Source organism: Salvelinus fontinalis, chromosome 35, assembly GCF_029448725.1.
Source record: "Salvelinus fontinalis isolate EN_2023a chromosome 35, ASM2944872v1, whole genome shotgun sequence".
Classification (NCBI taxonomy): Eukaryota; Metazoa; Chordata; class Actinopteri; order Salmoniformes; family Salmonidae; genus Salvelinus; species Salvelinus fontinalis.
The window spans coordinates 17,777,721-17,799,717 of NC_074699.1; the positions used below are offsets into that span (position 1 = coordinate 17,777,721).

The following is a 21,997-nucleotide window of genomic DNA, read 5'->3' on the forward strand; positions in this document are numbered from 1 at the left end:
CTCAAGGTCCAAGTCTCAAGGTCCAAGTCTCAAGGTCCAAGTCACAAGGTCCAAGTCACAAGGTTCAAGTCACAAGGTCCAAGTCACAAGGTCCAAGTCACAAGGTCCAAGTCTCAAGGTCCAAGTCTCAAGGTCCAAGTCTCAAGGTCCAAGTCTCAAGTCTCGAATCAAGTCCAAGTTGTGCATTCTAAGAGGAAGTCAAGTTGAGACACGTTTTTTTAAAGTCAAGTTAAAAATGTATCTATAAATGCAATGATTGCAAATCTTTGTCTATTTATTGACCAGACAGCCCTTTTTATAATTTTGTCTACAACACAATTAGATGATGTAATTGTAAAATAGGGATCTTGTAGCAGTCGTCAGGGCGTGACATCGGCAGAAGGCAAGGCAGGTTGATGTGCTCAGTGTAGATTTATTTACAGGTCTCAGTGATCCAATGGTGAAAGCACCATATCATACAACATGTACAAGTAGATTTACCAAATATACACAACCCAAAAGAAATAGCTTCTATATGAGGCATAAACTGTCCTATCTGAACGGACATAGGTAGCGGGCAAGACTGTACAGCCTCCCCTTGAGAAACCACATTGAATCCATCTAACAGGAGCTGAAACAGGTACACTACCATTCAAACGTTTGGGGTCACTGAGAAATGTCCTTGTTTTTGAAAGAAAAGCAAAAAAAATTGTCCATTAAAATAACATCAAATTGGTCAGAAATACAGTGTAGATATTGTTATGTGGTATGTGGTAAATTACTATTGTAGCTGGAAGTGGCTTATTTTTTTCTTTGCAACTCTACCTAGAAGGCCAGCATCCCAGAGTCGCCTCTTCACTGTTGACGTTGAGACTGGTGTTTTGCTGGTACTATTTAATGAAGCTGCCAATTGAGGACTTGAGGCGTCTGTTTCTCAAACTTGGAATTGAGGCGTCTGTTTCTCAAACTAGACACTCTAATGTACTTGTCCTTTTGCTCAGTTGTGTACCAGTGCCTCCCACTTCTCTTTCTATTCTGGTTAGAGACAGTTTCCACTGTTCTGTAAAGGGAGTAGTACACAGCATTGTACGATATCTTCAGTTTCTTGGCAATTTCTCGCATGGAATAGCCTTCATTTCTCAGAAGAAGAATAGACTGACGAGTTTCAGATGAAAGTACTTTTTTTCTAGCCATTTTGAGCCTGTAATCAAACCCACAAATGCTGATGCTCCAGATACTCAACTGGTCTAAAGAAGGCCAGTTTTATTGCTTATTTGATCAGAACAACAGTTTTCAGCTGTGCTAACATAATTGCAAAATGGTTTTCAATTAGCCTTTTAAAATGATAAACTTGGATTAGCTAACACAACGTGCCATTGGAACACAGGAGTGATGGTTGCTGATAATGGGCCTCTGTACGCCTATGTAGATATTTCATTACAAATCAGCCGTTTCCAGCTACAATAGTCATTTACAACATTAACAATGTCTACACTGTATTTCTGATCAATTTGATGTTATTTTAATGGACCAAAAAAAATTGCTTTTCTTTCAAAAACAAGGACAATTCTAGTGTACATACTGTACAGGCACTTGACCACTCCCAGGACCATACAATTACCCAATTGGCAATTACAGCCAATAAACTAGTTCTCCAATGTAAAAGGCAATTTCCACATCCATTGTTACATTTGTTTTAATCAGACCTAATGACTATTAATTTCAAAACCATTCATACATGGAACAATCGTTTATCTTATTCAACGTACTGACTACATAGCATGGCGAGCAGGCCACGTAGCCTTTTCTATGCGCACTGGGACTCGCTCCTATTACGCACAACCAGAATGACAGAGACATAGGACACAGACACACGGAACTCGGGCGTAACCCGGGAAATATGAACAAAGGAAGCCATACATTAAACAGAACTTCTACCTCAGGAGTCTTGCGAACGTTCCTGTGCACAATAAAGGTAAGAGGGTGAGAAATGGTGGGCTAAATTAAAATGGATTGTAATCAAACATAAAACAGAAATGCCTAAGTGTAGCAATAAACGGTATGGGACGGAATGATGAAACGCTAGCAAACATTGTAGGAGTATATACGGAAAATAGATTTAGCGCATTTAAACGTGTGAAAGCAAGAAAACAAAGACTCTCTGGCAGGAGTATGGAGAGCTCAAGTGGTGTGTCCTCGCCACAGTAATAATTCCTTTTAACAAATTACAAATGCAAGCTTCATAAGTAAATTATCAATTTCAAGCAATTTTGACATACTAAATGGCTAGTAGGCCTATACTAGTAGGTCTAATTGTTGCCTGATGCTCCATTGCTGGTGAGCAAACAAAGTAAACAGTCCATATTCTTGATCACCAAACTATTTTTGGAGCTGCATATTTATTTATTATGGCAATCCCCTCCCAACAATTTGCTGTTTGCGCTGCACCCGATCCTATAGCTGTACAGCAAATCAACAATCTGTTCACTAGTGCATCCGACTTGTGTTGATTGACAGTTTGCTGGTCCAATCAGAGGGCCAAGTGTGCGTTTCACTAGCCAATCTGTTGCATGTTTTTTTGTTTGTTGCAAGGGTGATGCTGCGGCTACTGTCTCTTGCTGCATGGAGCATAATCCGTGGAGACTTTTACACAAAATGAGTGACAAAACGTTACAAAACCTGGCCAGATCATTTCAAGTCATCAGTCTCAAGTCAAAGACGAGTCCCGAGTCCAAGTCATGTGACTCAAGTCCAGAACTTTGAAATAGGGTTATTATTTGGTCACAGAGCATTATAAGAACAAGGTCAGACACTTTGTGCTACATGGATGTTCTCACCAAAATAAACAGTAGTAAACTTTGGGATTTGAATGGGTTCTTAATCAAGGGTATGAGAGTATGATCTATAAAGAGCAGCGGGCAGGGGGAAGCTTGCCTTGGAACAGTTATGACTATGTTGACAGTAGCATTAGTGGTCACCTACACTTCCAATTACCCATTCAGAAGGCAATTCTGCACCATTAAAAGCAATGAGTCTTTGTTCACACAACCTGGACTAGGGCTAGTGATTTTCTGCCATATGTAATCCAGATGGAAAAGGGCAGTTATTACAGAGATAATGTGAGCCGTCAAACTGATTTAAAGATACTGTAGAGCTGATCAATCACTTCCTCCTCATTCGATGAGATCACACTGTTTTCATAGGTTGTCATAGTGAATGGAATGTTGTCTTACAACTGTATGGTATGTTGTCGCCCGCGCAATTTGTCATTTCTCAACTTTAACAGACAATGACAGTTCACCAGTACAGTAGCCTATCAGGGAACAGGATGAAGAGGACGAGCAATGGAAATTAGATATGGTTATGGATATGGCAAGAGAGAGAGGCAAGGGGACATTGTTGATGAGGGGCGCTGGATGAGGCTCTCTGATGGTGGTGGGATGAACAGACAGGACAGGGACAACAAAACCCACCATGGTGGTGCTGGTCACAGGCAGTGTGCCCAGGGGAGTGCTGGGCTGGCTGGGGGGGCAGAGCGGGGGGTGACTCCACCCCCTCCAGCAGGGCCAGGGGAGGACTGTGGTTGAGCTGGCCGACAGGCGGGGGCCACGGCAGATCCTTGATCACTTTAATCTCTACTGCAGGCAGCCCAGGTCACCAGAACGGGAGCAAGAGGGAAGGAGTGGAAGAGAGAGAGGTAGAGGCAGAGAGATAGAGAAGAGAGAAAACGCGAGAGAGGCAGAGAAAGATAAAGAGAGACAGATGAGGGGAAAAGAGGAAAACAGAAGAGGGCAGAGTAAGAGAAATGCAGGACCGTAGCATCCCATGCAGGTACAGGTCAGGTTAGTATAGCACAGCAAAGTCAATGGAACAGCAGGGAAAACCAGGAGACAGCAGGACTGAAAAGGAAGGAATATTACTTTACCTGAGAGAGACAGACTTTGACTTCTCCACTTTGCCTCTACGTGTTTCTTTGGCGTTTACAAGGAGTCAACCAGGGGAATTTTCAACTGCAGGTCAGAGTCATTAATTACGCTCTGGGTTTCGCAGGGAAAGTGGCTGAAGAGAGCTACTAATGAGGGTTTTAAAACAGAATCAAAGACCTGAGTGGACCTGAGCATGACTTGGCTAGTGTGAAAAGCCTCACGGACAACACAAGCTCTGGTATAGCTCATAACGGAGTTACAAAATCTGAAACTGCCTCCACAATAAGATAAAGGGCAATATACAAGATTCTCTCCTTGAGCCAGACACAGTGGAATGCATTGTAATGGTGGGGGGCACCCGGCAGACCTAGCCCCTCAGTAATGTATCGTTCATGTCCAGATGGGAGTATTAGCAGAGTAAATCGAGTGCTGGTGCGCCGGCCCATCTTTCACTAGGAATTGTCCACTTGTTTAATAGCACAAAAGGTTCCCTATCCACCAGGGAGCTGCTGGGCTCTTTGCTGCAGTGGCTAATAAAGAAACATGGTGCACCAGAAAACAGGACTGGCTTTGCAGGAGGGAGATCTACAGCCATGAATGACATGTTGCCTGTCAAGTCTCATCGTTCTCTGGATAAACGAATAGAGTCCTGATGTTATGTTTCATCAATGAATTGCCCTCATAAAATAGTAGTAGCAGTAAGATGCATTGTTGAAAGTAGAAAAGAACACACCACAGAATGGCTAGCTCAAATACATTCCGGTCTAACCATTGTCTGAAAAACAATGACATTCTACCCCTATTCCAAGGAATTCTTTACTATCCTCATGCCAAGTAAGCCATTCATTTAGAATCACCCACCTCAGGCGATGGAGTGACTGCTACTTCCACTACTGATGAAAAAAGAAAAGCTGGGAGTTTGTTGACTGTCGCCTGGATGTCGCCAGGTTTTATAGGCTGCGAAACTAGCTTTTCTTCTGTGAGTTGAACAGACACATTATGGGCTTGTCCATGTTCTGGCCTGCAGGAAATAGAATAGCTGGGGTGCAGAACATGCTATGAGGAAGGGGGAATCAGCTCACCAGATGAAGAGGGAAAACAGAGAATATTTAGTTGGACAAGCAATTAAATACCTCAGCCTTGGTGCCGTGATAGCAGGGTGAGAGTAATGTGGCTGCAGAACTATTGATATGACAAGGGCTCATATGAGGATGGAGTCCTCACTATGAATGGCGTTCTCGGAATGAAGTGTCCTCACTTTAATGGTGTCCTCAAGAAGGATGGTGTCCTTTCCTCATTATGACAGCCAATAGCGGAGAGAGTTATCCCTGGTTCTCAGACAAAGGCAAATGAGATAGAGGTATAGGGTTGGGACAGAGGTCAGAGCTCTAGCAGCTAATATAATAACTTCCTGCCTTGGGATGCCTCACCCCTGAGCGATTAAAAGTCTAATTCTCATTTCATATTCCAGGTTAGCATGTAATTGTTTTGGGAGTAGCCGGCGTTGCAGTGTTACACAGCCTTGCTCTGAGGATGAAAAGCCAATTCTTACAGGTCGGTCTCAGCTCAGCTCTGCTCAGATGCACAGTGCAATAACGAGGTGAACGGTCACACAGCCACTTCTAAAAGAAAAGTAAACTGATTCAAGTGGCAGAAGTACAGTGGCAGTCTTCAAACCTCCGGGTGTCTGATTTTTCCCCTATAACCTGTTTCAATTTGCTGTCAGCCCAAGGGCCTTTTCTGAATACATTTTGGCTTGGATGTTATGTTGCGGCACAGATGAGTGCATCTTAAGGCCTCGACGCGCTGCTCTGAGACACAGTGTGAAGTGACCTGCCTGGGATGGGGAGCAATGGGGGCCAATTCTTCATCCTAAGTTTTCAGGCTGAGGTGATAAGAGCGGCTGAAACACAGAGGAGACATTTTTTAGTTTGATCTCTGGAGCCTCTGTCCACAGCCTATCCAAGTCACACATACTGTGCAGTACTGTGTGCCAGATAGAACGGTCTGTGTGTGTGTATGACTGGGCTAGCACATACAGGCATCAGGTCCTTTAGTTGGCACTGCCTCACCAGTGACATGTCCCAACAGTGATCCATGTGTTTTGCTTTGGGAAGAGGTGAATCATGGGTAGAAGGTTGTTCTCTTACTCAGTATGACATCCCGTGGGACTCGGTGACAGTGGAGGTGCCTTGAGCATTAGGAGGAAGACACAGAGACCAGCTCACCCCATTCTACCAAACCCCCCTGGGGTTTACTCTGCCCTACACGGTCTCTCTCTACAACTATCCAGTCCATTCTACCAACCCCCTGGGGTTTACTCTGCCCTACACGGTCTCTCTCTACAACTATCCAGTCCATTCTACCAACCCCCTGGGGTTTACTCTGCCCTACACGGTCTCTCTCTACAACTATTCAGTCCATTCTACCAACCCCCTGGGGTTTACTCTGCTCTACACGGTCTCTCAGAGTCTCTCTCTACAACTATACAGTCCATTCTACCAACCCCCTGGGGTTTACTCTGCCCTACACGGTCTCTCAGAGTCTCTCTCTACAACTATACAGTCCATTCTACCAACCCCCTGGGGTTTATTCTGCCCTACACGGTCTCTCAGAGTCTCTCTCTACAACTATACAGTCCATTCTACCAACGTTCAGGACCTTATCTCTCAGTCAGGATGAATGTTGATGTCTCCAGGGCATATTGGATGGAGGTACTCACTGTAGTGTTTTTGCTGATTTTAATGTAGTATTCACTTTATTTAACTCTAAATACTACAGTATACAGTTCACTATAGTATAAATACTGTAGTAAAATAACTGGTATATACTAAAGCAATTAATGTAGTGTTTTTGCATATTGTTGTAAACTGTAGTATTTACTGTGGTGTTTTTGTTTTATTATCTTTGACTTAAGTGGAGGCTTTCTGCTTGGGGGAACCTACTGAGCAAATGTTCCATAACCTGTAGGTAGGTAGTACTGAGGTCTGAATGAATAGTTCAAGCGTCTGCTCTTTTCTGTAACCTGTAGGGAACACAATATACGGTCTATACTTGGCATGTACGTTTCTCACTTATTAGAGGCACAAATTGGGATATGGGGAGGGGAATGAGCAAGGTACATGCAAATTAAATACTGTAGTATGTAGTAAGTATCCTTGCGGGATGGTGCAGGAGCGTGAGGCAGCTTGATGTACAAGTACACCCCCTAGACGGGACACTAGTCTATATCGCAGGGCCTTACCCCCAATCTATCTCCTTAATGCTGAGTGTCAAGCAGAGACGCATCGGGTCCCATTTTTAAAGTCTTTGGTATCACTCGGCCAGGGATCAAAATCCCAAACTTCCAATCTCAGGGCAGACACTAACCACAAGGCCACTGAATTATATATGTATATACTATACTCTGCTATAGTTTTTTTTTTAAACGGTAGTGTTTTGCAGACTGTAGTGTTTTTGTGAACATTACTATAGTATTGGCTACAGTGTTTTTTTTTGCAGAGAATGCTATAGTACTACAGTTTACTACAAAATTCTATGTTAAGTACCACAGATGATTGAGGGATACTACAGTATACTACAGTTTGTTATAGAATGCTATAGTAAGTACTGTAGTATCTTATAGCCTAGTAAACTATTATTTTTTCATGTGGGTGTGCACAGGTGTTAAATTGTGCCGGGTCCTGCCGGGCCCGAGACCAGGCACTATGATCCAAATGAGAGCTGAGAACCGGTACCTTTCGCTAGCCTATTTGAATTATCAAACGAAAAACTGTTGTCTACGTTTAATTTTCCACAGCCAACAACACGAGTAGGCTAAGCAACAGCAAACTAATGATTAGCCCAATGGGGTAAATGAGCAACCCCCAGCCTATTTATTTATAGCCGGTGGGCTGCATCAGGTGATCATTATTTCTAAATAACATGCCTGCCTGTTCATATGGACTAATAAAGTTACATTGGGCTCATTTCTGGAGGGGAAATGATATTGTCAGCATCATTTTATTTTCATTCATTTTGGAGTAGGATGTCCTTTTATGTCTCACAGTCATTTTCCCTCAAATATTGATCCATCCGTGACCTGTAATATGTGCTTTTGTCAGTATATATATTGAGGCTAGTATATTATACTCAACAAAAATAAACAACATGCAACAATTTCAATTTTTTTGCTGAGTTACGGTTCATTTAGGGAAATCAGTCAATTGAAATAAATTCATTAGGCCGCACGATTGGTCCAGCGCCGTCCGGGCTTGGCCGGGGTAGGCAGTCATTGGAAATAATATTTTTTTCCTAAACTGACTTGTCTAGTTAAATGAAACATAAATAAAAGTAAAAGTATATATTACATCCCCCCCACCCTCTGAACTAGGGACCCTTCACCACCCAAATACCAATTTAACCACGGGGTATGCCATACACACAGGTCATCATGACTACTGCATGAACAGGACTTGTCGACAGAAGGATATCTCGACATGACTGGTGTTTAAGAGGTATTTCACCAATACCTCATCCGTCTATTACATAAGCTTTGCCCATGCCGGTACACAAAACATTCTGTTGACACAGAGAAAGAGAGAGAGCTTTTTAGGAGGGAAGTTATCTTGTTGGGCCCAATCCCATTCTAAATCCACAAAGCTTCAAACATCCAATTGACTGAACATTGGCCAGAGCCAGGACTTGTTGGATTCTCAGAATATAACGGTGATGACAGGAACAGGAAGACACAATGACATAGCTTCCTGTGACATCCTGCCCTGACAGCTCTGTGGAGTGTGGATTTCCGGCAATTCTGGTACTGTGTCAAGTGGAGTGATCGGTCTTGTGCCAGTTTTGACTGGTGATAAAGAGAGTGAGAGAGATGGAGAGAGAGAGAGCCCGAGAAAGACATTCCATAAAAGCTCTAGACTATTATTGTTAATATTTATATTTTTAAACATCTCTACAAGAGGTATTTGTTGACCTTGTCCTTTTAATTAGGCAGCACTACTTCATCAGTGTAAACAGCGATACCACATAAATCACTGGCCCACTTGTGCCATTTCATTTAGTTCTGCTTAATTAGCCCTGCTAAATGTTGCAGATTCAAAATAAGTTGGTAGATTACAATATTTATGGCGTTTATTAGGAGTTGGAGGATAGCTCAGAAGAACAAAAATTGCTTTTGCAGATGCTCTTATATCACCATCACCAGAAGCTAGTAGTTCACGGCTCATTGTGGAAGAAACCAAGAAATACACGCTGTATCCATCAAATCAGCATCTCTCTATACCTCTCTCCCAACACTTGTCTGTTGTGAAGAAGAGAATCTGTTCCTATTAAATATGAAAGTGGAGGTACGCGAGCGAGTGATGGAGGGGAGATGACAGCGTGCCTGTTCTGCTTAGACTCAGCTGGACATCCAGCGGGGCTCCCAGGGGAGAGCAGAGCTACGGTCAGGTTGGAAGAGCGCCCACTCTGTGCAGGAGCAGAGGAGCTGGGGGTTAGGGGTGGGTGGTCAACGTGTGTGAGTGAAAGATAACAGGCAGCAGGCTGCGCGTTCAAAGGCAGCGGAGCCATTTGAGGCTCATGAAAGAGGCCTGTCAGGGAGGTTATCAGCCGTGGAGCAGCGGGGGGGGGGGGGGGGGGGGGGGGTGAAGCACTGTGGGGTGACAAGCCATCACAGGGGACAGGTCTTTCACAGAGAGAGAGACAGAACCATGGGGCCAGGGCATGGACCAGGCTCACCAACCACTCCGTTACCTCCTCTTTAAACAAACTGCAGCAATACTACTGGAACGAAACTGATTCAATGATTTACTTAAGAATAGAAGAGCTTTCTCTGGGTCATTAAGTCCTTGAGTCATTAAAAACCCATAAAGCGGTGTGTGTTGCTCCTCAGGACCTGGCTCAGGGCTCTGACAGCATCTCCTGTTATCTCGCCTGCAGTAAGTGCAGTGGGTTAGGCTGGCTAGCAGCCAACCTCATGGTGTTTAACAGGCAGCAACTGGGCCTACGGATTAAGTAACACTGCTCTCTAGCCAGACACAATGAGGCACTACTCAGATTTCCAATGGCTGCCTGTTCAATGTCTGGGTGTATTAGTGTGTGTGGTGTGGATATTGAACATGGACACACACACACACACATGGTCTGTACATACACATGCAAGTGTGTGTACCCCCACCCACCCGCGCACACACACACACACACACCCTCAACGCACAAAATACACCACCACACATACCAACCCCTATCACACAGAGGCTCTCTTCACATGGTCAAATTTTAATGGATCTTTCTCACTCCCCAGGTCTCATCCATCACAAAGTTCATGCCTGAGTGGGAAGGGGAGGGGGGGGGGGGCAGCGAGGATGAGTGATTAACCGAACGGCATGTACACAACGTCCCAACAAGGGAGGGAATTTACATTCCATTGCATATCTGCCAAGAGATAACCCAACAGAGAATAATATGCGAGGACCTGTAAAACCAACAACATGTAGTGTATGTGTATATGCACTAGGCAGGGAGGCAGGCAGCCCCACACGGCAGGGGCAGCTAAGGAGAGGAGGTGGTTTACATGCAGGCGGCATTACAGTTCTGTCCCTTATACAGCTCTAATGAAGACAAACAGCGCTTTATTCAAATGGCATTACAGCGCTCAGCTAGGGAGAGATAAGGGTAGCTACATTATGGTGCTTGTTTAATACCTCTTATACACCCACTCTGCACTATTTATGGGGGTGCATTTTTCTTCATTAACCGTTACTATTTTGCGTGCCGACACTTTAATTCCGCAAACAAACGTCTAAATATAAACAGAATCTGTGTCGTCTTCAAGCGGCTGAAAACCACAGAGGAAATCTGAAGAGTGAACAATATTATTCATCTATTGAAATGGGGGTTTAAAATGCAAACAATTTAACTTCACCAACAGATAATGAAACACATCATATACACAATATCTGAAGCTAGGTGGAAAGTACCTTCCTAACACACCCAATGGTGACAGGCAAGTCATTAAGGTGACAGCCAGAAGAAAGGGACTGTCCATCATCCTGACCCTTGGCCTGGGTCGATGATCTGTCCTGAGTGATCTGAGACTTCTGGCTGAGGTACCGGCTCATTCAACCTCCCCATCTCTCTCTGCAGTCACCAGGGTCGCACAACGATGACACACTTCTTACAGTGCTCTGACAATGATGATCTAATCTTCAAACAGCCAGGATATAGAAGAAAACGTGTAAGACCTAGGTCTACCAGAGCTGTCACCTTTAAGACCTAGGTCTATAGACAGTGTTAAAGCTGAGGCCCTTTTTATATGAAGTTCTTGAAATGTCTGAGCTTTTTGATGATGAAGATGTCTAGAACAGAGCCAGTTCACAGCCAGGTCTTCACACAAGCTGAGAGAAAGGGAGCGGGTTCTTCTTTCAGAAAGCATTGTTTTATGACAGATCGTGAGAGAAGTCTCTCTCCACCAAACACTGGGATGTCATTATGGGCTGAATGGAACAGAAAAAGGTTGAAGACAGGCAATAAATCAAAGCACTTCTCCAACCCCAGTCTTCCTCTTTGAAGGATAACTTCAGCGCTCTAACCTCTGTTCTCCCACAGCAGACATCACTTTGACATCCCGAGCAAATGAAATGAAGCACCATCAAATGAAATAATGTGAGAGGAGTGTTTGTAAATAGCATCCTAAACAAACTCGTCTTAGTGCTGGATGAAAGACAAAATAATGAGGGGAAAATAAATGAATGGAAGAAACCAACATCCGTTTTTCCTGACAGCTGAAAGAGACCAGCAGTATGAAACAGAGAAACGTAGAAAAAGTAAATATGGACAGATAGAAACGGAGGGACAGAGACCAGCCCGGGTGTTGTGTGTTAGTGGTACCTGTGAGTGATTTAGAGGTGTTGTCCTTCCTTGACTCTGGTTCTGATCCACTGCCACTTACAGAGCCCTTGTAGCTAATGCAGTCAGAACAGAGCAGAGCTGTTCAAAGAATACACAAAAGGAGGAAGAGGTAAAGAAAAAAACCTTTAAAGGATTTTTTTATATTTGGTATAGTATAGTTTCAAATCGAGGAAAGGTGTTGGTTTTTCCTCTGCTCTTTTTGTTTGTTTGTGTTTGTCTTCCAAAACCAGAGTTTGTCCTGGAACGGCCCTGTTCAGTTATGGCTGTGTTTGCTATGCTGGAGCCCTCTAAACCACAGTTGACATTCAGTAACATTGAGACAGACAGACAGACAGATGCACACATACAGTTGAAGTCGTAAGTTGACATAAACCTTAGCCAAATACATTTAAACTTAGTTTTTCACAATTCCTGACATTTAATGTCAAATTCAAAATTCCCTGTTTTAGGTCAGTTAGGATCACCACTTTATTTGAAGAATGTGAAATGTCAGAATAATAGTAGAGAATGATTTATTTCAGCTTTTATTTCTTTCATCACATTCCCAGGTGGTCAGAAGTTTACATACACTAAATTAGGATTTGGTAGCATTGCCTTTTAAATTGTTTGACATGGGTCAAACGTTTTGAGTAGCCTTCCACAAGCTTCCCACAATAAGTTTGTTGAATTTTGGCCCATTCCTCCTGACAGAGCTGGTGTAACTGAGTCAGGTTTGTAGGCCTCCTTGCTCGCACACGTTTTTTTAGTTCTGCCCACAAATTTTCTATAGGATTGTGGTCAGGGCTTTCTGATGGCCACTCCAATACCTTGACTTCATTTTCCTTAAGCCATTTTGCCACAACTTTGGAAGTATGCTTGGGGTCATTGTTCATTTGGAAGACCCATTTGCAACCAAGCTTTAACTTCCTGACTGATATATTAAGATGTTGCTTCAATATATTGGGGCGGCAGATAGCCTAGTGGTTAGAGCATTGGACTAGTAACCGGAAAGTTGCAAGATCGAATCCCCGAGCTGACAAGGTCGTTCTGCCCCTGAGAGGCACCCACTGTTCCAAGGCTGTCATTCAAAATAAGAATTTGTTCTAAACTGACTTGCTAGTTAAATAAATGTAAAATAAATAAAAGAAATATCCACATAACTTTCCTACCTCATCATGCCATCTATTTTGTGAAGAGCGCCAGTCCCTCCTGCAGCAAAGCACCCCCACAACATGATGCTGCCACCCCTTCACAGTTGGGATGGTGTTCTTCGGTTTGCAAGCCTCCCCATTTTTCTTCCAAACATAATGATGGTCATTATGGCCAAACAGTTCTATTTTCATTTCATCAGACCAGAGGACATTTCTCCAAAAAGTACGATCTTTGTCCCCATGTGCAGTTGCAAACCGTAGTCTGAGGTTTTAGAGCAGTGGCTTCTTCCTTGCTAAGCGGCCTTTCAGGTTATGTTGATATAGGACTCGTTTACTGTGGATAGAGATACTTTCGTACCTGTTTCCTCCAGCATCTTCACAAGGTCCTTTGCTGTTGTTCTGGGATTGATTCACACTTTTCGCACCAAAGTACCTTCATCTCTAAGAGACAGAACGCATCTCCTTCCTGAGCGGTATGATGGCTGCGTGGTCCCATGGTGTTTATACTTGAGTACTATTGTTTGTACAGATGAACATGGTACCTTCAGGCGTTTGAAAATTGCTCCCAAGGATGAACCAGACTTGTGGAGGTCTACAATGTTTTTTATGAGGTCTTGGCTGATTTCTTTTGATTTTCCCATGATGTCAAGCAAAGAGTCACTGAGTTTGAAGGTAGGCCTTGAAATACATCCACAGGTACACGTCCAATTGACTCAAATGATGTCAATTAGCCTATCAGAAGCTTCGGAAGCCATTACATCATTTTCTGTGATTTTCCAAGCTGTTTAAGGGCACAGTCAACTTAGTGTATGTAAACTTCTGTCCCACTGGAATTGTGATACAGTGAATTATAAGTGAAATAATCTGTCTGTAAACAATTGTTGGAAAAACTACTTGTGTCATGCACAAAGTAGATGTCCTAACCGACTTGCCAAAACGACTGTTTGTTAACAAGAAAATTGTGGAGTGGTGTATGTAAACTTCTGACTTGAACTGTACATGCACACATACACTACATGACCAAAGGTATGTGGACACTAGCTCGTCGAACATCGCATTCCAAAATCATGGGCATTAATATGGAGTTGGTCCCCCCTTTGCTGCTGTAACAGCCTCAACTCTTCTGGAAAGGCTATCCACTAGATGTTGGAACATTGCTGCGGGGACTTGCTTCCATTCAGCCACAAAAGCATTCGTGAGGTCGGGTACTGATGTTGGGCGGTTAGGCCTGGCTCACAGTCGGCATTCCAATTCATCCCAAAGGTGTTCGATGGGATTGAGGTCAGGGCTCTGTGCAGGCCAGTCAAGTTCTTCCACACAGATCTCGACAAACCATTTCTGTATGGACCTTGCTTTGTGTGCGGGAGCATTGTCATGCTGAATCAGGAAAGGGCCTTCCCCAAAACCACAGAATTGTCTAGAATGTCATTATATGCTGTAGCGTTAAGATTGCTCTTCACTGGAACCTTACCGTTGGCAAAATGCATTCAGGCAGGAAGCCTTATCGTAGCATCCGCCAAACGCAGATTCCTCCGTCGGACTGCCAGATGGTGAAGCGTGATTCATCACTCCAGAGAGCGCATTTCCACTGCGCCGACGCTTGGCACTGCACATGGTGATCTTAGGTGATCTTCAAGAAGGCCATTATATTGCCAATGTTTGGCTATGGAGATTGCATAGCTGTGTGCTCAATTTTATACACCTGTCAGCAATGGGTGTGGATGAAATAGTCAAATCCACTGATTTGAAGGAGTGTCCACATACCTTTGTATATGTAGTGTATACTATATATGAATGCATGAGAACACACAAACACAGTCATGCTCCCTTAACTACCATACACCATAGGTCTCTCCCAAGTCACAGGTTGACGTTTATTGTTATGAATCTTCCCCTGGAACTGACTGATTTCCGCTAGATGGGACAGCTGCAAAGTCAAAATTGGATATATCGTAAAAATGTCTGAAAACTAAAATTTGCTTTTTGGTCTTAATCAAAATGTCCAGTTGGCAGTGTGGTTAAGGTTAGGGTTATGTTTAAAATCAGATGGTATGACTTTGGTCACTAGCTGGTACAGCCACAGTCTGCAGAGCTGCCTCCAGGGCAAGATTCAAGACAATAAATGCCCAAGGCTAGACAGACACCCAGAAAAAGGCCCCACTCAGCAGACCAGACACCTGCAAATTAACTTACTGTTATGCTTCACGAGAGGGAAGGAAATGAAAATGAATAATGCCTTTCTGAAGATTATAAGATACCGGAAACCACGAAAGAAGCAGTAATCACATTGGTTAGTGCTGGAAAAGGGTACCAGGGCAATTAGTGGGATGGAGAGGGACAGCAGAACAGACAGAGTGACAGTAATGTAGGGGATGTAGAGCAGGAGGAGAGGAGTGTTACATACGTGCTCTCGTACCTGCGAAAGCCTTGGAGATGCGCTCTTTCTTCCACTCCCAGGGCTGGTCGTACTCCTCCGGGGGCCTCTCGTCATCCTGCGGCAGCCGACTCTCTCTGGGGCAGCGGGGACGCTCGCCGTCCGAGTCCCCTCCGTTCTCCGCTGGCTCGTAGGGCGTGTCGTACAGGGGCAGCGACCTCAGTGACCCCTCCTTAGGCCCCCGGCCACCGCGGATCTCTGGAAAAGGAGAAGAGGGAGAGGAGGGGTAAGATATAACAGACTGTCAATGTGGGTAAAACGATACGAAGGGACTGTATGTGAATATTTATGTGAACAATCCAAGCAACATAGAAAAAAGACCAGCTATTAATCGCAGGTTCACTTCCAAAATATAATTTTCTCTACAAACAACACTAAGACAGCCATGATCCAACGTAGGCTAAAGGCAGTGAGATCCAGCTGTCTCTTTACGTACAATTGAAGTCGGAAGTTTACATACACTTAGGTTGGAGTCATTAAAACTCATTTTTCAACCACTCAACAGATTTCTTGTTAACAAACTATAGTTTCGGCAAGTTGGTTAGGACATCTACTTTGTGCATGACACAAGTAATTTGTCCAACAATTGTTTACAGACAGATTATTTCACTTATAATTCACTGTATCACAATTCCAGTGGGTCAGAAGTTTACATACACTAAGTTGACTGCGCCTTTAAACCGCTTGGAAAATTCCAGAAAATTATGTCATGGCTTTCGAAGCTTCTGATAGGCTAATTGACGTCAATTCGAGGTGTACCTGTGGATGTATTTCAAGGCCTACCTTCAAACTCAGTGACTCTTTTCTTGACATCATGGGAAAATCAAAAGAAATCAGCCAAGACTTCATTAAAAACATTGTAGACCTCCACAATTCTGGTTCACCCTTGGGAGCAATTTCCAAACGCCTGAAGGTATCACGTTCATCTGTACAAACAATAGAACGCAAGTATAAAAACCATGGGACCAAGTAGCCATCATACCGCTCAGGAAGGAGATGCGTTCTGTCTCCTAGAGATGAACGTACTTTGGTGCGAAAAGTGCGAATCAATCCCAGAACAACAGCAAAGGACCATGTGAAGATGCTGGAGGAAACAGGGACAAAAGTATCTCTTTCCATAGTAAAACGAGTCCTATATTGACATAACCTGAAAGACCGCTCAGCAAAGAAGAAACCACTGCTCCAAAACCACCATAAAAAAAACAGACTACGGTTTGCAGCTGGACATGGGGACAAAGATCGTACTTTTTGTGTCCTCTGGTCTGATGTAATTAAAATAGAACTGTTTGGCCATAATGACCATCATTATGTTTGGAGGAAAAAGGGGGAGGTTTGCAAACCAAAGAAAACCATCCCAACCATGAAGCACGGGGGTGGCAGCATCATGTTGTCTGGGTGCTTTGCTGCAGGAGGGACTGGTGCACTTCACAAAATAGATGGCATCATGAGGCAGGAAAATTATGTGGATATATTGAAGCAACATTTCAAGACATCAGTCAGGAAGTTAAAGCTTGGTCGCAAATGGGTCTTCCAAATGGACAATGATCCCAAGCATACTTCCAAAGTTGTGGCAAAATGGCTTAAGGACAACAAAGTCAAGGTATTGGAGTGGCCATCAGAAAGCCCTGACCTCAATCCTATAGAACATTTATGGGCAGAACTGAAAAAGCGTGTGCGAGCAAGGAAGCCTACAAACCTGACACAGTTAAACTAGCTCTGTCAGGAGGAATGGGCCAAAATTCACCCAATTTATTGTGGCAAGCTTGTGGAAGGCTACCCGAAACATTTGACCCAAGTTAAACAATTTAAAGGCAATGCTACCAAATACTAATTTAGTGTTGTGTAAACTTCTGACCACCTGGGAATGTGATGAAAGAAATAGAATCTGAAATAAATCATTCTCTCTACTATTATTCTGACATTTCACATTCTTAAAATAAAGTGGTGATCTTAACTGACCTAAGACAGGGATTTTTTACTAGGATTAAATGTCAGGAATTGTGCAAAACTGAGTTTAAATGTATTTGGCTAAGGTGTATGTAAACCTCCGACTTCAACTGTACCTAACCCCTGAGACTCAGGAGAGAGGGAGGAACCAAACATGGGACACCAACAGGCATGTTAATTATTGCTGTGTGGATCCTAATCAAACTCTATACCTGCTAATAGTGATTAGCATAGCCAAGCAGCACACACACACGTGATCAGGAAACACAGCTACAGATACTTGTGTGTGATGGAGTCAGGTCTATAGGCTTCTGTGATTAACAGTCTGTGTATGTTGATCCCCCTCTGGCTTCATAATGTTAAAGCTCCAGTCTCAGACTATGACCCATAGTGAGTAGCAGTAGCTCCAGGTTTAGAGCTATAGGAGGGTTAGCAGGGCATCCTGGGTGCATGTTGGGAGCTGGGTGTGATGAAAGCCTGCTCTAGCTGATGATGAGCTGATGTGGAGAGAAAGAGAGAGGAGAGGAGCCTGTGGGGCCTGAGCACCTGTGAGTGTGTAAGGCATAGCCTGCCTGCCTGGCTGGCTGGATGTCTGCATGCAGAACAGCGTCATCATCACTACAGCTAAACAGCCTCGCCTGGGGTCCCACACAGCACGGAACAGAACGACAGGAGAATGCCCTTCCCCATCTTCTCACCTATATCTCCCTCACCCTCTTAGTTCCACTCCATTTCCTCTCTGTATCTCTCCCTCGCTCTCTGAGACATAAATGAAAGACATAAGGCAGGGTATAAATGCAAATTATATGCAGTGCTGTATAGTATTCCCACCTATCCAGTGAGTGAAGATAGCAAACCATTATGAGAGAATTCTCCCTCCTCTCTCTTAACCCCCCCCATCCAATCGCCATGTCTTTCCACTAGTATGGCGCCGTTAGCAACCAGCTCCCTTCCTCCTGGGCCGTATGAAGCTGTTAGCAGCAAACTCCACCATAGAGTAACGCAATGTGAGGAGAATGAAATATTATGCCACACCACTGCATAATTGCCTTGCAGCCCAGGGGAGCTCTTGCGGAAAAATGAGAGAAGCATGGAGCCTAATGGGGCTACCCGGTGAGGGTTGCCAGAAATCTCCAATGTAATCATGCGCTAGGCAAACTCTCACCCTCTTTGATCTCAGTTAAAAGTCTTGGCATTGTGAGATCCTAGAGCGATGAGTACCCACCTCCTGCCAGAAGAATCAACAGTGGTAGAGAGGAAAGTGGGAAGGAGGAGTCGCTGCCGGAGGACTGAAGGAGGATGGGGGGTGTAATGTTTAGGGGTTTGGTGGGGTGTAAAGCTTGCTTGAAGGACCCTTTAATTGGGAGCGTGCTGCCTTGGATAAACTGTCGAAGGGGTATTACGACTCCCCACCAGGCCAATGAACAAGGCTTACGACTACTCTGTGTGGGGTTGGGAGGGGGGGGGGGGGGCTGCGGCAACCGGCAGGAGCCTTCTGACACGTTGCCTCAGTGCTTTCCCAGCAGGACTGCATCCCTCCCACCTCCCTCTCGCCCTCCTTCTTTTCCTCTCCCCCCTCCCTTCATCCCTCCCTCCATCCTTGTTGAGGCATGCTTTGTGAGCTGGGTGGGGTAACATCTGTCTGTGTAGATTACCGTGATTAGCTTGATGGTGGAGCGGAGCTACAAGTTGTTACGCAGCTGGAGCATAGCTTCCTCTGCCCTCTATCACTGCCCCCGCTCAGGGTCAGGGGTCACCCACCACACCCCCACTCCCCTTCTCCTCCCCGGATGTGAGAGTTCCTTTCCAGATGGCACCTCCTCCTGACCTCCTTCTGTCGGTTCGAGACCACTCTCACTACTAGGTAGTCCAGAATTGACCTTTGACACCCTACATTCACCCAGTAGTAGACTGACTAAACTAGAGGACAAGCTGCTGTGTAGCAGACTCACTAAGGAGAACAGAGGACACATCTAACTCAGGGAGATTAATAACCATGCACTGCTGACTGCACAGACAACTAAACACTAAGGTCAAAAGGTTGGCTAAATGCCTCTACTCAGGTTCAGAGCTAGTGACGAGAGAGGGGAGAGAGGGGAGAGAGGGAGGGGGTGAGAATGCAGAATCTTCCTTCCTTTCTCTATCGTCTCTGGTTCGTGAATTATTGGGAAGAGATCAAGATATTGCTTGCCATAAATCCAGCGAGGCTCCTGTTCAGCTTACTGAAGGAGGAGCCCTCTGGGCATATTAGCATGGCTGTACGTGGGGAACGGGTGGGAGCTGGTGGGAGTGGGGACGCTGCTCTGGATTAAATCAAAGCTATTATCTTAAACCAGCCTGGCAGCCAGGAAACCTGACCCATCACCTCCCCCTTCCCTCCACTCTCTCTCCAACCTGAGACCGTGAATACATTAGACAGGAGAGGATCTTAGAAGTTAGCTAGCTACAACAGCATCTCTCTGTCTCTCTCTCGATCAAAGAACCAGGGCATCATGTCATCACATAAAAAAGGAAAGAGCAAACAGCCAATAGTCAGTCTCTGGCTGACTACTGCCTGGACCGCCCACTCCTATAGCTCCAGAGAGGATTTGCTGTTATGAAGCGCTTGGAAGGGCACAATCTATAACAGTCTATCTGGACTCGATTGAGGGGATCTTCTCTGCTCTAGTGAGGGATTAAATGTGATTGACTTTACACCCCTGGAAAACAATGGAGTGGAAGTACCCAGGCTTCTCTCAGGATTTAGTCTTTCGGCTCCTCCGAAGAATCATTCATAAAGAAGTCTGATAGTACATTGCCTAGATTAGGTTGTATGGTGTACTACACACTAGTTACATAGCACAGAGTATTCATCGCTGTATTTGTCTGATATTCCAGAGCAAGCCGATACTATTCAGTATGCACGGTGATGAGTATTGTTAGGTCAGCAGACAGTCTTCTGCTGTCCCCCATTGAAGAGCCTAGTCAAGATGAAAGTGGTACCAGAGTAACAGACATACTGTATCCAACTCGGGTTGTTTTAAAGCAAGATGTACGGAGCCGGGAGGAAACTGCTTTCTCTTCCCAACAAGCCATTGTTTCAGTCAAGTCTTGGCATTAAGCTGCTTATGAATGTGAAGGAAGGATATTGAAGACTGGCCACCTGTAACACAGCATGCAGTCGAGCTTGTTTAGTGACAAGGAGACAGCGAGCGAGAGGTTGATGGAAAAAAGCTCCCGTGCCAAGCCGTGTATCCATCCAACCGTAGCTAGCGGATTTTCTACAGCGTTTAATTTCAGTTTTTCATATCGACGTGGCCTAGCTGTGAATGCTGAGCAGAGTAGCACACTATCAAGTGCTGGCATTGGCACCGAGGGCTTTGAGTTATCTGCGGTCACCCAGAGATATTGCGTGTCAGGCTGAGAGCTGGCTGACAATTGGAGGTTTATGCTCCCTGACCCATGTCGGCACACTGCAGCGATGCGCCTGGCTTAGTCTGCTGTGAGCAGGGCTGTGAGAGCTACGAGGTCTCACTGCCTTTTGTTCCCCAGACCCCATAGAGAATAGACACATAATGGAGTCAGTCTGGATGGAATGGAACCTGAGACTGGAATGATATGGAGGGAACACGGGCAGGGTGGTACAAGGGTTCAGTTAAAGAGGCAATGCATTATAACGCTTATAGGTTACACCAATTTGACTACAATTTCATATATCTCTCATGATGTAGAATTACTGCAAATGATACATTGTCTTCGTCATACCGTGGTATACGGTCTGATATAACGGTCAGCCAAATCAATAGGGCTCGACCACCCAGTTTATAACGTCTACTATCACATTCCAGAGGTGGAGTTGGAGGGGTGGAGGTAATGACAGGAGAAGCAGCTGGACCAGCTCATATCTCCATGAGTCTCTCCACAAGGCTAGTTTTTAATGTGCTCAGCGAAATCAGACACGACTTGAACTTCAATCAACTTGCAACAGCCAACTACATAATATTCCATATCATATTGTGTGAGTTAGTGCATTACCTCTGTAGCCAGCCCCTCTCTGTTTTGAAGGATCTCTATAGGTAGGTGGTCCCCTTCTCTACACTCCACTGCCCTTGGGATACAATAGGAACACTTGCTAGACGTGTAATCGGTACAAAAGAAAGGGAGTGGAATTGGAGTCGAAATGTGTGTGTGTGTGTCTCTGTCAGTCAATGTGTGTGTGTGTGTCTCTCTGTCAGTCTCTCAGTCAATGTGTGTGTGTGTGTGTGTCTCTGTCGGTCTCTCAGTCAATGTGTGTGTGTGTGTGTGTCTCTGTCGGTCTCTCAGTCAATGTGTGTGTGTGTGTCTCCGTCGGTCTCTCAGTCAATGTGTGTGTGTGTGTCTCCGTCGGTCTCTCAGTCAATGTGTGTGTGTGTGTCTCTGTCAGTCTCTCAGTCAAGTTGTGTGTGTGTCTCTGTCAGTCTCTCAGTCAATGTGTGTGTGTGTGTGTGTGTGTCCGTCGGTCTCTCAGTCATTGTGTGTGTGTCTCTGTCGGTCTCTCAGTCAATGAGTGTGTGTCTCTGTCAGTCTCTCAGTCAATGTGTGTGTGTGTGTGTGTGTGTGTGTGTGTGTGTGTCTCTCAGTCAATGTGTGTGTGTGTGTCTCTGTCGGTCTCTCAGTCAGTGTGTGTGTCTCTGTCGGTCTCTCAGTCAATGTGTGTGTCT

At 44.7% G+C, this 21,997-nt stretch overlaps 1 protein-coding gene across 8 annotated transcripts in view; it reads right to left on the reverse strand.

Annotated features, from left to right (window-relative positions):
• Nucleotides 1-21,997, reverse strand: part of LOC129834415 (SH2 domain-containing adapter protein F-like) — a 121,888-nt gene that overhangs the window by 16,030 nt on the left and 83,861 nt on the right. Inside the window, exons 3-5 of one of the 8 annotated variants that reach the window (XM_055899368.1) lie at nucleotides 15,354-15,569; nucleotides 11,787-11,885; nucleotides 3,453-3,617 (exon numbers count right to left, since the gene is read on the reverse strand). In XM_055899368.1, coding sequence (XP_055755343.1) covers nucleotides 3,453-3,617; nucleotides 11,787-11,885; nucleotides 15,354-15,569 — 480 coding nt within the window. Of the gene's footprint in view, nucleotides 1-3,452; nucleotides 3,618-11,786; nucleotides 11,886-15,341; nucleotides 15,570-21,997 lie in introns of all 8 variants that reach the window. The other 7 variants (XM_055899367.1, XM_055899371.1, XM_055899370.1 and 4 more) reach the window with 7 other exon arrangements.